Source organism: Lipotes vexillifer, unplaced genomic scaffold, assembly GCF_000442215.2.
Source record: "Lipotes vexillifer unplaced genomic scaffold, Lipotes_vexillifer_v1.1 scaffold158, whole genome shotgun sequence".
NCBI classification, from domain to species: Eukaryota; Metazoa; Chordata; class Mammalia; order Artiodactyla; family Lipotidae; genus Lipotes; species Lipotes vexillifer.
The window spans coordinates 1,993,208-2,005,664 of record NW_006788189.1 but is presented as its reverse complement, the minus strand read 5'-3'; the positions used below and the strand labels follow the sequence as shown (position 1 = coordinate 2,005,664).

Here is a 12,457-nt window from a genome sequence, read left to right as displayed (position 1 = left end):
ATTGTAAGAGGTGCGTGCCTGCAACCAACCTGGTGTTGCCATTCTGGGGAGACTGAGTTAGTTCACGCAGGACTGACAGAATACATGTGATTCCTGTTCACAGGGCACATGAATTTTGTCCAGGAGAGACCGTGAATCTCTGTGAATCTAGTGCCCATTGAAACTACCTGTAGCATCTCACTGGTTCCTCATTAATTGATTTCATAAAATGTGTTGCTTTTTTATTTGTATGATATGTATGTATATATGATTTTACCTTTTAAAAAATATTCTTTAATACTTCTTAGTTCATGCAACAACCCTGCGACTTAAGCGCTGTCACCATTATTTCGCAGAAAACAATCTGAGGCCCAAGGCAATGTCCCACCATCAAGGCCACGTGCTTGGAGCCCAGAGGCAGGCTGCAAACCGGCCCATCACCAGCTTCCGGGGGCCTGAATGCAACCCAAACATCTGCCCTCTCATTGCCCGGGGGCCCCTGCCCCTTTGGAAACCACCCTTTCCTTTGCTCCCAAGTGGAATGGCCCTCTGTCCTTTCCCACAGCTTTTGAACATTTCAGACCGTGCCCCACCGTCTCCTAGGGCCTCTGCGGGGCGGAGGGCTGCGGGGAGATGGGGCTCTTCTCCACTCTGCTCTCGGGACTTCCTGCTCCTTGATTTCCTCAAAGCAGATTCGACACATAAAAGGTTCAGGATCGAAGGTGGGATTTTTCAGCCCAGCACAGGATTAGAAACAAATTGAATATTAGTCTTCAGTGTCCTACAGACTTAAGGGTTCACTGCCGGGGATGTTCTGGCCGCTGGGTCCTTGGGCCTGGCTTCTCCCCATTCTCAGGCCCCTTTCCCTCTAGACTCCTCCTCTCCCTCCCTTTCCACCCTTACCCCCCACCCCACCCCCACCCCTGTCCTCCCCGACAGGCAGAGGGAAAGTATTCAATACTTCCTTCTTCGAAACAATTCACCTCTTTGTCTCCTCCCATCCAGGCCATGATTGGGGAAGGAATCATGATTAGAAGCAAACAAACCAAACATGATCTAAAGACATTATTTTTCCAACAAATGATCTTTTTCCTCATTTAAAGGAATTTTTTGCTTCCTCTCAGTTTAATCCATTCCAACTTCAAACTGTAGACAACATTTCTGATAGAAGTTGTTTTCTTCCTATTACACAAAAAAATGGAATTCCCCGACAGAAGAGGATAATCTTCCAGCACAGAAAGCTTCTACACACAGCTGCCCTGGCCTGAAGATGCTCCCCGAGAAATCCTAGAACATGCTGGACAACCGTAGTCTTTTGTTGGAATAAGGACACATACACCAAACACATTATTTTGAAAGATAAATGTTCATTTGGAGAAACTGTTGGCTGAAAAAATTATGGACACATATCTTAAAATGCAATTCTTGCCTTAGGATCTCATGAGCCCTCTCTTGAGGGCTCTCAAGAAATTCTTGTGAACAAAATAGAGAAAGATTAGTAGCTGGCAGGACGATGGGTGTTGGGAGGGCGTGTCTAACTGGGGAAACCGGCGTTCCAGAAGAGACCATCTGAGGAGAGTGGGACTCTGCAGGGGGTGCTGGTGGTGTAGGGTTCAGCAATTTTATCACAACCTCCTGACTTAAACATGGGGTAGATGGGTTCAAGGCCTCTACGTGGACAGGGGGAGGTCCCCTGAGGGCTCTGAGCAGATTGGGACTTGCTCCTGTCCTTCTGTCTGTCCACCACCCTCAGAGCCAGGCATTGCCCACTTTAGGACATGGGCTGACATGGACAGAAGTCAAGCATTGCAGGATTGAAGCCCACCGAGGGCCAACGTGTCTCAGCCATGGTGACCAATGCTGAAACAGGAGGAAAGGGGACAGGGCACAACCTTTAAAAGCATGGCATGGCCTGAGGACATGACGTATAAGCTGATTAGAACCAAATAGGTCCAAGATGGCAGACAAGTTGACTTCCAGTAGCCCGTGAGCCTCATTATACGCTCATTGTAATACATTAGCTAAATGACACACCCACAGGTGTGTTCCAAGGCCAACCATAAAGGTCAAAAAGTGGGTGGTGGCACAATTCCTGGAAATCCCCACCCCTTCCTGAAATAGCTGGAATACTCCTCCCATCCATTAGCCTATGAAATTACCCAGCCCTTTAAAAACTGACAACCCCATACCCTGGTGCCTTTCTTGCCTTCTGAGATGGCCCACATTCTGTCTGTGGAGTGTGTGTTTCTCTCTGAATAAATCCACTTCTTACCTATCACTTTGTCTCTCACTGAATTCTTTCTGCTACGAGACATCAAGAACCTGAGCTTTGGGCTTCCCTGGTGGCGCAGTGGTTGAGAGTCCGCCTGCTGATGCAGGGGACACGGGTTCGTGTCCGAGTCCGGGAGAATCCCACATGCCGCTGAGCGGCTGGGCCCGTGAGCCATGGCCACTGAGCCTGCGTGTCTGGAGCCTGTGCTCCGCGACGGGAGAGGCCACAACAGTGAGAGGCCTGCGTACCCAAAAAAAAAAAAAAAAAAAAAGAACCTGAGCTGCATTAAGTCCTGAGACCAGGTATATGATCTCAGTTAAAAGACCATGGGTTCAAGTCCCAATCTGAGTTGCATGGTTTCAACACCACCAGCAGACATGTGCCCAAGAGAATTGCCAGTCTGCCCTGGAGTTTTAAAAGCTGCAGATCGAAACAGGAAAACAGGCAAAAATGAAACAGGTGACCAGGCTGTGGTGATAGGAGTATGACTCATTTATTCCAGTTTTACTAAACAACACCCTCTGGCTTCTGCAACAAGCAGAAGTGGTAGTCGCTTGGCAGGGACTGTGCAGAGTGTGGAGGGCTGCAGCACCCTGAACCCCCTGCCTGGACCCTGAGTGGAAGCCAGGGCGGAGGAGCGGGCAGCTCCATCCCCTACACGCAGCGCAAGCACCAAGCACCCCTGACAGACAGATGGACAGGGCGTGGGGGAGAGGCAGAGGAGGCAGCCAACACCTAGGGCTGAGCACGCGGGTCCTACAGGGAGCAGGGTCAGCAGAGGGGAGAGCGCATCTCTGCAGGGCGCTGGGCCACAGCAGGGCACAGAGGTCACAGCGGGAGACGTCAGGCAGCTCGGCTGTGTTCCAGGGACAGTAGATTCAAGGCAGGGAGTGCAAGAAGATGGGGTAGAGAGACGGTCAGGATGGGGGATTTAAACAAGAGAGCGATTTAATCAGAAATGGGTTTCTGGGGCTTCCCTGGAGGTCCAGTGGTCAGGACTCTGCGCTTCCACTGCAGGGGGCATGGGTTCAAGCCCTGGTCTGGGAAGATCCCACGTGCCGCGGAACAACTAAGCCTGTGCGCCACAGCTACTGAGCCTGCGCTCTAGAGCCCGCGAGCCACAACTACTGAGCCCACGTGCCACAACTACTGAAGCCCGAGCGCCGGAGAGCCCGTGCTCCGCGGTAAGAGAAGCCACCGCAATGGGAAGCCCACGCACCGCAGCAAAGAGTAGCCCCCGCTCGCCGCAACTGGAGAAAGCCCACGCGCGGCAACGAAGAACCAATGCAGCCAAAAAATAATTTTAAAATTAAAAGTAAAAATAAAATAAATAAATAAAATGGGTCCTTGAAATAATGAGACTTACCACTATAATCAGTAAACTGATAAAAAAAAAAAAGAGGAAGGAAGGAAGGAAGGGAGGGAGGGAGGGAGGGAGGGAGGGAAGGAAGAAAGGAAAGAAAGAAATGAGTTTCTGAAAAATTGCCCTGGCAGCCCTGGTCCACTCCAGGCATTGACTAAAGGGACACACCACAGACAGGCCAGGACACTGTCACATTCCTGCAGGAAGAGGTGACAGACCTGACCTGGGAGGAGGGGGAGGAAAAAGGATTTAGAGCTCTTTAAGAGGCTGGTCAGAGGACTTGGTGACAGACACCAGAGCACGGAGCAACCAGGACCCTTCTGGTAACAGAAACCCCACCAACGTGACGGGCTTGTTTCATTCCAGGCAAGGAAGGAGGCAAGGGCCCTGCTCTTTATTTATTTATTTATTTTTCCTGTTGGCCGAGTCGCACGGCTTGCAGGATCCTAATACCCAACCAGGGATGGAGTCCAGTGAGAGCACCAAGTCCTAACCACTGGACCTCCAGGTAATTCCCAGGGCCCTTGTCTTAAGAAGGCTTTGACTCTGGGGGGAGAGGATGCCCTCCCTCATCTCGTTGGCCAGGATTGTGTCGAAAGGTCACCCATAGCTGCAAGGAAGTCTGAGTGATTTCAGTGGAGTTGATCGGTACCCTGGACAAAATCAGAGTTCAGTTAGGGGGGAGGGGCAGGTGAGTACCGGGTGAGCCCGAAGTGGCGTCAGGGGGACGCCCCGGGTTTGACAAGCCCATCTGAGAGGTGCCGTGGCCATCGGGGAAGATGGGCAGTTAGACACCTCCACCTGAAGCTTGGGTGAGGATACTGGCCTGAAGCCATGAATTCAGGGTTGCCAGCTCATAATGAAGGATGCCCTTCTACAAACTTCCCAGCCCATTCTGTGACTCTGCCCCATAGACCTCCCAAAGTAAGAATGGGGCGTCATATGAGGCTTCCAAAGGAGGAATCTCACTGCCTCCACACTGGGATGGTCTCTATGTGCGAACCTTGGCCCACCGTGAGTTTATCGCCTCTTTGGGGGAAGAGCTGGGCCTCCTTCCTGGTCACCCCGGCAGTTCACACAAGGCAGGCCACTGTGGGGACGTGAGATAAGCCTCTGCCCACCCTGGGATTCCAAGACGTGGCATCCATCTCTGCCCACTGTGCATTGACCTTGGTGGGCTGGGAGGCCAGGAAGGTCTCTTCCCCACTCCCCCATCAGCAGTCGGATCCTCATCTGTAATCAGGGGCTGGCTTCCTGCCTCATTGTTAATTATCTTTCTTCATTATACCGAGAAGGGTCTTCCTCAGTGATTTGCTTGTCTGCATAACCAGAGCTGGGCCTGGAACGTTGCTGGCAGTGGCCTGCCCGTGTTCTCTGGCAGGCCCACGGCAGCCTCTACCCGGAGCCCCGGGGACCCAAGAGCAGCCCAGGCAAGGCTGTCTTGACTGCCCTTCACGTCCTCTCTGGCCTCACTGGCCACAGTGGCTTTCTTTGTTTTTTTTTTTTTGCGGTACGCGGGCCTCTCCCTGTTGCGGCCTCTCCCGTTGCGGAGCACAGGCTCCGGACGCGCAGGCTCAGCGGCCACAGCTCACGGGCCCAGCCGCTCCGCGGCATGTGGGATCTTCCCGGACCGGGGCACGAACCCGTGTCCCCTGCATCGGCAGGCGGACTCTCAGCCACTGCGCCACCAGGGAAGCCCCACAGTGGCTTTCTTGACCAGGGAACTCTTCTTAAAGGAAGGCATTTCGCAACTCTGTAGCATTCTGTGCCTGCAAAACCTCTTCTTCCCTCCTCTTGAGGCTGTGCTCAGGCTGCACCCCCAGGGCCCTCCCCCTCCCAGGTGCCCTCGTTTCTCCCCCCGGGCCATCTCCACCTCGCTGCCCCTCAGCCCAGACCTCTCTCCTGAGCTCCAGGCCCCCTGCGAGAGCCTGAGCCCTCACAGGCCCCTCCAACTCCACTGACCTCGCCCCCAGACTCGGCTACTCTTCTGCCCGCTTCTCTCTGCCTGAGATAGGCCCCCCAGACGTCAGCTCCTGGGGACCCCCATCAACTCTAAAGGCTCAGCGCAGACACCCCCTCCTGTGTGAAGCCAGGTGGTGGCGCCTTTCTGTCTCCAGAACCTTGGACTCACCACCACGGGAGCACCTGTTGTGGTCTTAACTGTTCCTGTCTGCTTCTCCCCAGACTGAGCACAGCGGGGTAGGAGCTGCACTGAATGATCTCTGTAATCTCCTGTGGGAGATGCCAGGAACGAATCAGTGAACGGATGAAGAGTGAATGAACGGTCAGGAGACTGGATCTATGCAGACACAGGCGCATCCCCAGCCACACGTCTCCAAGCGGCTGGGGAAGGTCACAGTCTACACGGTCTCCAGTAGTGGGACAGGTCCTATCTCCAGTGGCAGAGCGGGGGACGGTCGGTGAACATTACTCCTGGAACATGGAGGAACATCCCTGCGTGGGTTGTGTTCACCGGTCACACACTGACCTTGAGATAGATTGGATGTGGTGAATAAAGCCAGGGTCTCCCAAATGTCACACACACACACACTCACACATACACTTATGGTCTCCATCAGGCACGTTCCCTGGTCTCTCAGCCCTTTCTGGAAGCCACCGTGGTGTGCACAGTCACTGGTGCCAGTTCCTAGAATCCATTCCTCTTCTCCTTGGAAGCTATATCCAAATTTTTGTTCAGGTGTCCTCTCTCCCCAGCCCCCCAGCCCAACCCCGCCTCCATCTCAAGGCCTTGTAAGTTTGGGGCCAATCCTGAGGTCCCACCCCTGGCCACACGGCTGATTCAGCACTGGGGACCTGACCCAGTTCTGGCCAATGAGACAAAGGAGCTTTGCTGGGGGGCTTCTGGGAAGGAAGTCCCCCGCCGCTCTGGGTGGGGTGTGCAGACATCAAACCTGAAACCGTTGAGGACGCAGCCCAAAGATGAAGCTGACAGGGCACAGGGGAGCCAGGAGCATCTCGGAGGGCCTGAGCTGCAGCCCAACTGCCCACCCACCTCAGGCGCTGAAGACTCTACCCGCTGAGGTTTGCTGAGCCAACAACCCCAACGTTCAGTCACAGAGTCCCTGCATAGAGCCTGGTGTCTGGGGTGGTGAGGCTAGAGGTGTGAACACTTGAATTCCCAGAGGCAGAGCCGAGGGTCTGCAGGGCAGTGGAACCAAGAGAAGCAATGCCAGCCTGGTTCCCAAATCCAACCGAGGAGGAGAAACAGGAGGCCAGCCGGCAGGCTGGACAGCGTCCGAGTCACTGTGGAAGGCCTCCTGGGGAGCCGGCCGGAAGGAGGGGAGGCCAGGGGAGTCCATGAGACGGGCCAGGGGCATCTGTGGCCTCAAGGATGGGGAGGGGAGGCGACAAGGTGTGAGCTGCCTGGCTCTGAGCTCTCTTGGACTGACGCACACCTGGAGGTGTCCCAGCTCCCAGACACTCAGCGCAGCTCAGGCCTCGAGCTAGCTACTTATTCACTTGGGCTGGAGCTGTCCCTGCAGGGCTGGCTCCCTCCCCACTCCCACAAGGAGCTCCCTGCAGGCCCCACCCGACACAAAGCAGGGCTCTTCCTGCCAAAGTGCCCCAGCTGCAAGGGAGGGGACCCCCTTGAGGGTCAGCCACCAGCTGATACCTCTCTGAATCTCACCTTGTGAGAAACCTAACGCAAATACTTTCTCCTGAATGTCTTTAAATATCTCATCATGAAATAAAGGTGAAGCCTCTCGTGCTGGCACCATGGCTTCAGGCCTCCACATACCCCAGGGCACACACACCCCAGGTTTGGAAGCTCAGTGGAGCTCGCCTGGTCTGGGCTTCAAGCTTGGCTCCACCAACAATGAGCTGAGTGTCTTTGGGCAAGAGAATTAACCTGTCAACCCAGGAGGGAGGGAGGGAGGGAGGGAGGGAGGAAATGCTAAAGCTTGCGAAGCAGGGGCAATAGAAATCAACTTCCTGTGCCCCACTCTCATAATTTCCTTGCTCATAGAAATTTTGGTTGATAGAGCAGACACTGTCAGCCACAGGACAAGGCAGAACCACGGCAGTGACAATCCCGCCACCTGAAACAAAGCTCAGGAGTTATATCCAAAAATAAAGCTAAGACTCCAACGTTCATCCCTTTCACCTGCTTTTTCTGCATAAGAGATTTATGCAGAGATAAATCCCTGCCACCTGGAAGTCCAGGCTGGTCCCTGGGCCCAAGAGCACAACTCCAGCGGCCCCCGGGAAGGACCCAGGCCACTGCTGCATGTGCCACATGCCACTCAGAGCAGCCCGCGTCCACTGATGGAGCTGGAGACCCGGGCTGCGTGCAGTGGGGGCCTTGATGCCAGAAAGAGAAGCAGGTGGGGAGCGGGGCGGAGCCAGCCCGTCAGGAGGTCATGCACGGGCAAGGTTGCAGGCCAGGGCAGAGGGCCTGCTGGGTGGGCTGTCTCAGGACAAAAGCACAGATGATCGCGGCTGCACTGCATAGCAGACAGAAATGGAGGGACACACGGACACGGACACACACACACACACACACACACACACACACACTTTGCGTACTTTTGTCATTTTTGTTTGTTTCATTTTGTTTTGAACACTAAGATTTATTTTCAAACAGCACACAGACGTCTGCGGGGCAGGGCCAGGCCAGGCTGGTGTCTGGGCCCGAGGTCTCAGGGGACGCTGGACGCCACCCGCGGCAGCTGCCAGGAAAGGAGGGCCCCGGCCCGGGCGGCCGGCCCAAGCTTCTGGCAAGCGCGGTGCGCGGCGGCCCCCAGGCCCCGCCCCGCGGCCGGGCACCCAGGCGGCGGCAGTGGCGCCACCCAGCGGGCGCGGGCGGGGAAGGCGGCCGGGAACTCAACTAGGGGATACAGCAGCTTCAGGAACACTGGCGATTCCGCCGGACTCGCCGAAACCAGGCTCTTTGGAAAACCACCTCATCTTTGGGAAGACACCTCCTGGCTTAGGTCTCTCCCCTCAATTTCCCTTTGCTTTTCAAAAGTAAAAACAAAACGGGCGGGGAAGGCGGCCGGGAACTCAACTAGGGGATACAGCAGCTTCAGGAACACTGGCGATTCCGCCGGACTCGCCGAAACCAGGCTCTTTGGAAAACCACCTCATCTTTGGGAAGACACCTCCTGGCTTAGGTCTCTCCCCTCAATTTCCCTTTGCTTTTCAAAAGTTTAAAAACAAAAACGAAAAAAAAAAAAAAAAAAGAAACACACATTTTTCGGGAAAAGGTGCTGCTGTTCACGTGTCCGCAGCACCACCAGTCGCTCTGCTCTCACTGCACCCTCGCGGTGAAGTTCTCGGGGAAGACGCCCCGGCACTTCTCCAGTTCCTTGTGCAGATTCCAGTCGCTCTCCTTCACGCCCATGAGCCAGCCTTCATCCTGAGGGGAAGCCAGCGCGTTGCATGGGGCTGGGGGAGGACGACGTCCACCCCGACAGGGCGAGCCCTCCTTCTGGCCGCTCATTTCCTCTAGACTGTCACACCCGCCTTAAAGGACGCCTCCTCCAGGCAGCATTCCCCGCTCTTCTCTTGAGACCCAAACCGGGCCTCCCACCCCAGGAGCCATCCCTCCCTGCAGTAGGTACATTAACTCTTAATTGTTCGGTGAGTCCTCACGGCAGGAAGGCAGCCTGACTGCTGCACTGGTCCAAACGCCTCTAAATGACTCCTTCAATCCCCCACCAAAGAGCTTCCCACCAGCTGGTGCCCACAGAGGCCACATCACTGAGGAGGACATCAACTGTTCTTCTGGCCTTCCACAAACAATGCCAGAAGGTTCTGCTGAGCACTGACCACGTGACCTGAGGCCATCCCACCAAACCCTCTGAGTTGAACCTGACCTTTGCTTTAATACTGACCCCTCAGAGGGTTCACCTACCCAAGCCGTGACAAGCCCTGACCCCTGGGCCTGCAGTAACCACACACCCCCTGCCATTGCTGCCCCTGCAGCAGGGCTATGCCTGGGACCCACCTGCAGGATTACCTGCCCTTGTCCTAGATCCTGTGTGTGTCCTACCTGAGCCACTTCCACCCATCCCAGATGGCTCCCACTGTGGGCTGGGAGGCCAGGAGTCTGCTCCTAAAAACCCCACCTAGCCCAGGGCTGGCCCACTGGGGAGATCAGCGGGGACCTGGGGCTTTAGGAAAATGGGCTGATTCAGTGCCAGGTCCAGGAGATCCTTGTTACTCAAACCTCCCAGCCCACGGTGGCCTCAGTAAGTACCTAGTGTCCTCAAGCCCCAGCCCAGGATGCCCCAGCCAGGTTGGCCTCACCCCAAATCCAGCCCTCCTCCCACCCTCAGCCACTCTGACAATTACACCACAGGGACATGTTGGTGATTGAACGGACTAGAGTCCCACTAGGTCCCCTCTGCACTGTGGCTGCCACCTCGATACCCATGTGGGTAGCCCCACTAGACCACCAGCACCCCACAAACAGGGGCTCCTGCTGAGGGGCCACCGTGACCTGAATAAAGCAGCCCATCCAGACCTGGGGGTGAGGGGAGGGGGCAGCTCTGCCCCACTCTGAGGCCCCCCAGGTCTCAGCAAAGCCCACTCTGAGGACCTTCACAACAAGGAGAGGCCACAGCAGGAGAAGGGTCTGCGAGGCACAGGGTGAGGACCAGCTGGGGACAGGGCTGTGGACTCGGGGGTCCGTCACATGGGCAGGGAAGCGCGTGCCCTTGTGGACAGGGCGGGGCCAGCCTGGAGGGTGGCACCTGGGGCCAACAGGAGGCTGCACAGCGGCGGGTGGGGTGTGTGGTCCATGGAGGGGCAGCCTGGGATGCGGTCCTGGAGGACGGGGGCCCGGGCTGGGGGGGCCTGGAAGGGAGAAGGGGCCCAAGCAGCAGAGAATCGACAGAAAGGCAGACAGAGGCTGAGAAAAGGAGGAAGCAAGAAGCAGGAAGTGAGAGACTGAGGGGGTCAGACAGGGTGTGCCGGCCGCAGGGAAGGGAGGCGGGAGCAAAGGCGAGGCCATGGGGAGAGGCCGCGGGTCGGCTGGCGTGGCTCTGCTGCCCCCTGCTGGCCGCGCCGCCTCCCTGCAGACCGGGCCTCACCTGCTCCTCCGGGTTCTGGAAGGGGATCACCAGCACCACGTCCCCAGCTTTGAGCTGCAGCTCGTCCGTGTCAGTGGCCGTGTAGTCGTGCTGGGCCTGCACCTGCAGAGGGTGGGGAGAGCTGACACCCCTTTCCTCGGCAGCCTCTGTCCCACCTGCAGCCCCGTGGGCGCCGGGAGAAGGTGAAAGTAGCAGGAGCGGGGCTCGGAAACCAGCTCGCGGATTGGGGAGCAGAGGACAGGTAGTCAGGGAGGGACGGCTTTGGGCCCCCCACGTAGCCTCGGGCCCAGCGTCCTCCCCACCCCATGGAGGCAGCCGGAGGCTGCGGGTCAGCAGGCCAGGCTCACCTTGAACATGAACCCGGGGGGCAGATCCAGGCGCCCTGCCCCACTGCCGCCCTCCACGGTGCCGTTCACAGCTGCCGAGAAGGTCTCCACCACCACCGCGGGGAGAGAGCTCTGGCGGGAGGGGGCGCAGGTTAGCGAGGGCGGGGAGTGGGTCCTGGAGGGCGGGGCCGCGCGGGCAGAGAAGGGGGTGTCTGTGCCCAATGCCAGACCAGCCTGCCTCCAGGTTCCTCACCAGGAACCATGAACTGGACCAGCACAGAGCAAGACACGGGGCTAGGGAGCCGCGGGCGGCGGGGAGAAAAGACAGGGCCTTGGTCCCTGTCATCTTACGGAGGCTGCTTCACTTGCTGCTGTCTCCCCGGGCTCCTGGGCTCCAGCCGCAGGGTGGGTCCCACACGTCACCTCCGAGGCCCCTGCTGGCTGCAACATAAATGCCGGCATGGGGTCAGACGCACGATGGGGCGCTGAGACTGGGACAAGGAGAAGGGCCACGGAGAGCCAGTGCCTCTGCCTGGTACAGGGAGCCCCTCAAAGAAAGGCTCCGGACACGGAAGCGGCTGGAGAAGGTGCTGGCAGACACACGGACCCCGAGTGACATGCTCCTGAGAAGCCCAGCGCAGGCCCCTGGGTGCCACCCCTGAGCCTCCCTCACAGGCCCTGCCCTCTAAGCCCAAGCCCTGGCCAAGCCTCGGCTTCCTGCCACCCGCCTGGCCCCGCTGGCCCCTCACAGGTGGCTCCCATGGCGAGGGCCCAGGCAAGGCACCCCGGAAGCTGCCCGGCTGCAGTCAGGCTGCGCTGGGCCCGCACTGAAACCCAGCCACTTCTGAGCTCTGGGAGCAATCACTCAGCCCTCCTAGCCCCCACCTCCTCATCTGCAGGAGGAGGAAATGTCTAGGTCAGACTGCAGGTTAAAGGAGAACTCTGGAGAGTGCCCACCATGGACCTGGAGGTGCTCGAGACATGCCTCCCTCCCACTGTGGGAGGCCTGAGCTGGGAAGCTGGGGCGGGGGCCGGCAAGCAGGTGAGGGGCTGACCTGACTGAGCCACAGCCCTGCCCCGGGGCCTCCTGGCTCAGGGCCCTAGCCTCACCCTCAGTCCCACGGTGGCCTCGTCCGTCCTGTGCCCCCTCCTCCGGGCTCTTCCTCCATGCTACACCCCCAGAGGCCGGGGGCGGGTGAGGGGCTGGCAGGGGCACTTACTTGGGCAGGCCCCGGCTCGGCCGTCTGGCTGGGCCAGGCCACGGCAAAGGTGCCCTCGGCAGCGCTGGGCTCCCTGGAAGGCAGGCTGCCAGCTGGACTCTCTGTGGGCTAGCGATGGGCCACCAGGGAGAACAGGGTGGCTGCTGCAGCCATCAAGAATCCCATGTGCAAGCACAGGTCACTATCCACACGCCTCCGCATGCCCCCGGGAGCCTGTGCAGCCCACCACTAGATCGGAA

The 12,457-nt window shown here is 57.8% G+C and overlaps 1 protein-coding gene across 8 annotated transcripts in view; it reads right to left on the bottom strand.

The window, feature by feature from the left end:
- Positions 1-8,630: 8,630 nt before the first annotated feature.
- The window catches only part of BIN1 (bridging integrator 1), a 62,700-nt gene continuing 58,873 nt past the window's right edge, over positions 8,631-12,457 (bottom strand). For 4 of the 8 annotated variants that reach the window (XM_007461307.1, XM_007461309.1, XM_007461308.1 and 1 more), the window contains 5 exons: positions 12,219-12,326; positions 11,350-11,439; positions 11,020-11,130; positions 10,673-10,774; positions 8,887-8,994 (listed from right to left, as the gene is read on the bottom strand). In XM_007461307.1, coding sequence (XP_007461369.1) covers positions 8,887-8,994; positions 10,673-10,774; positions 11,020-11,130; positions 11,350-11,439; positions 12,219-12,326 — 519 coding nt within the window. Of the gene's footprint in view, positions 8,995-10,672; positions 10,775-11,019; positions 11,131-11,349; positions 11,440-12,218; positions 12,327-12,457 lie in introns of all 8 variants that reach the window. The other 4 variants (XM_007461306.1, XM_007461311.1, XM_007461312.1 and 1 more) reach the window with 4 other exon arrangements.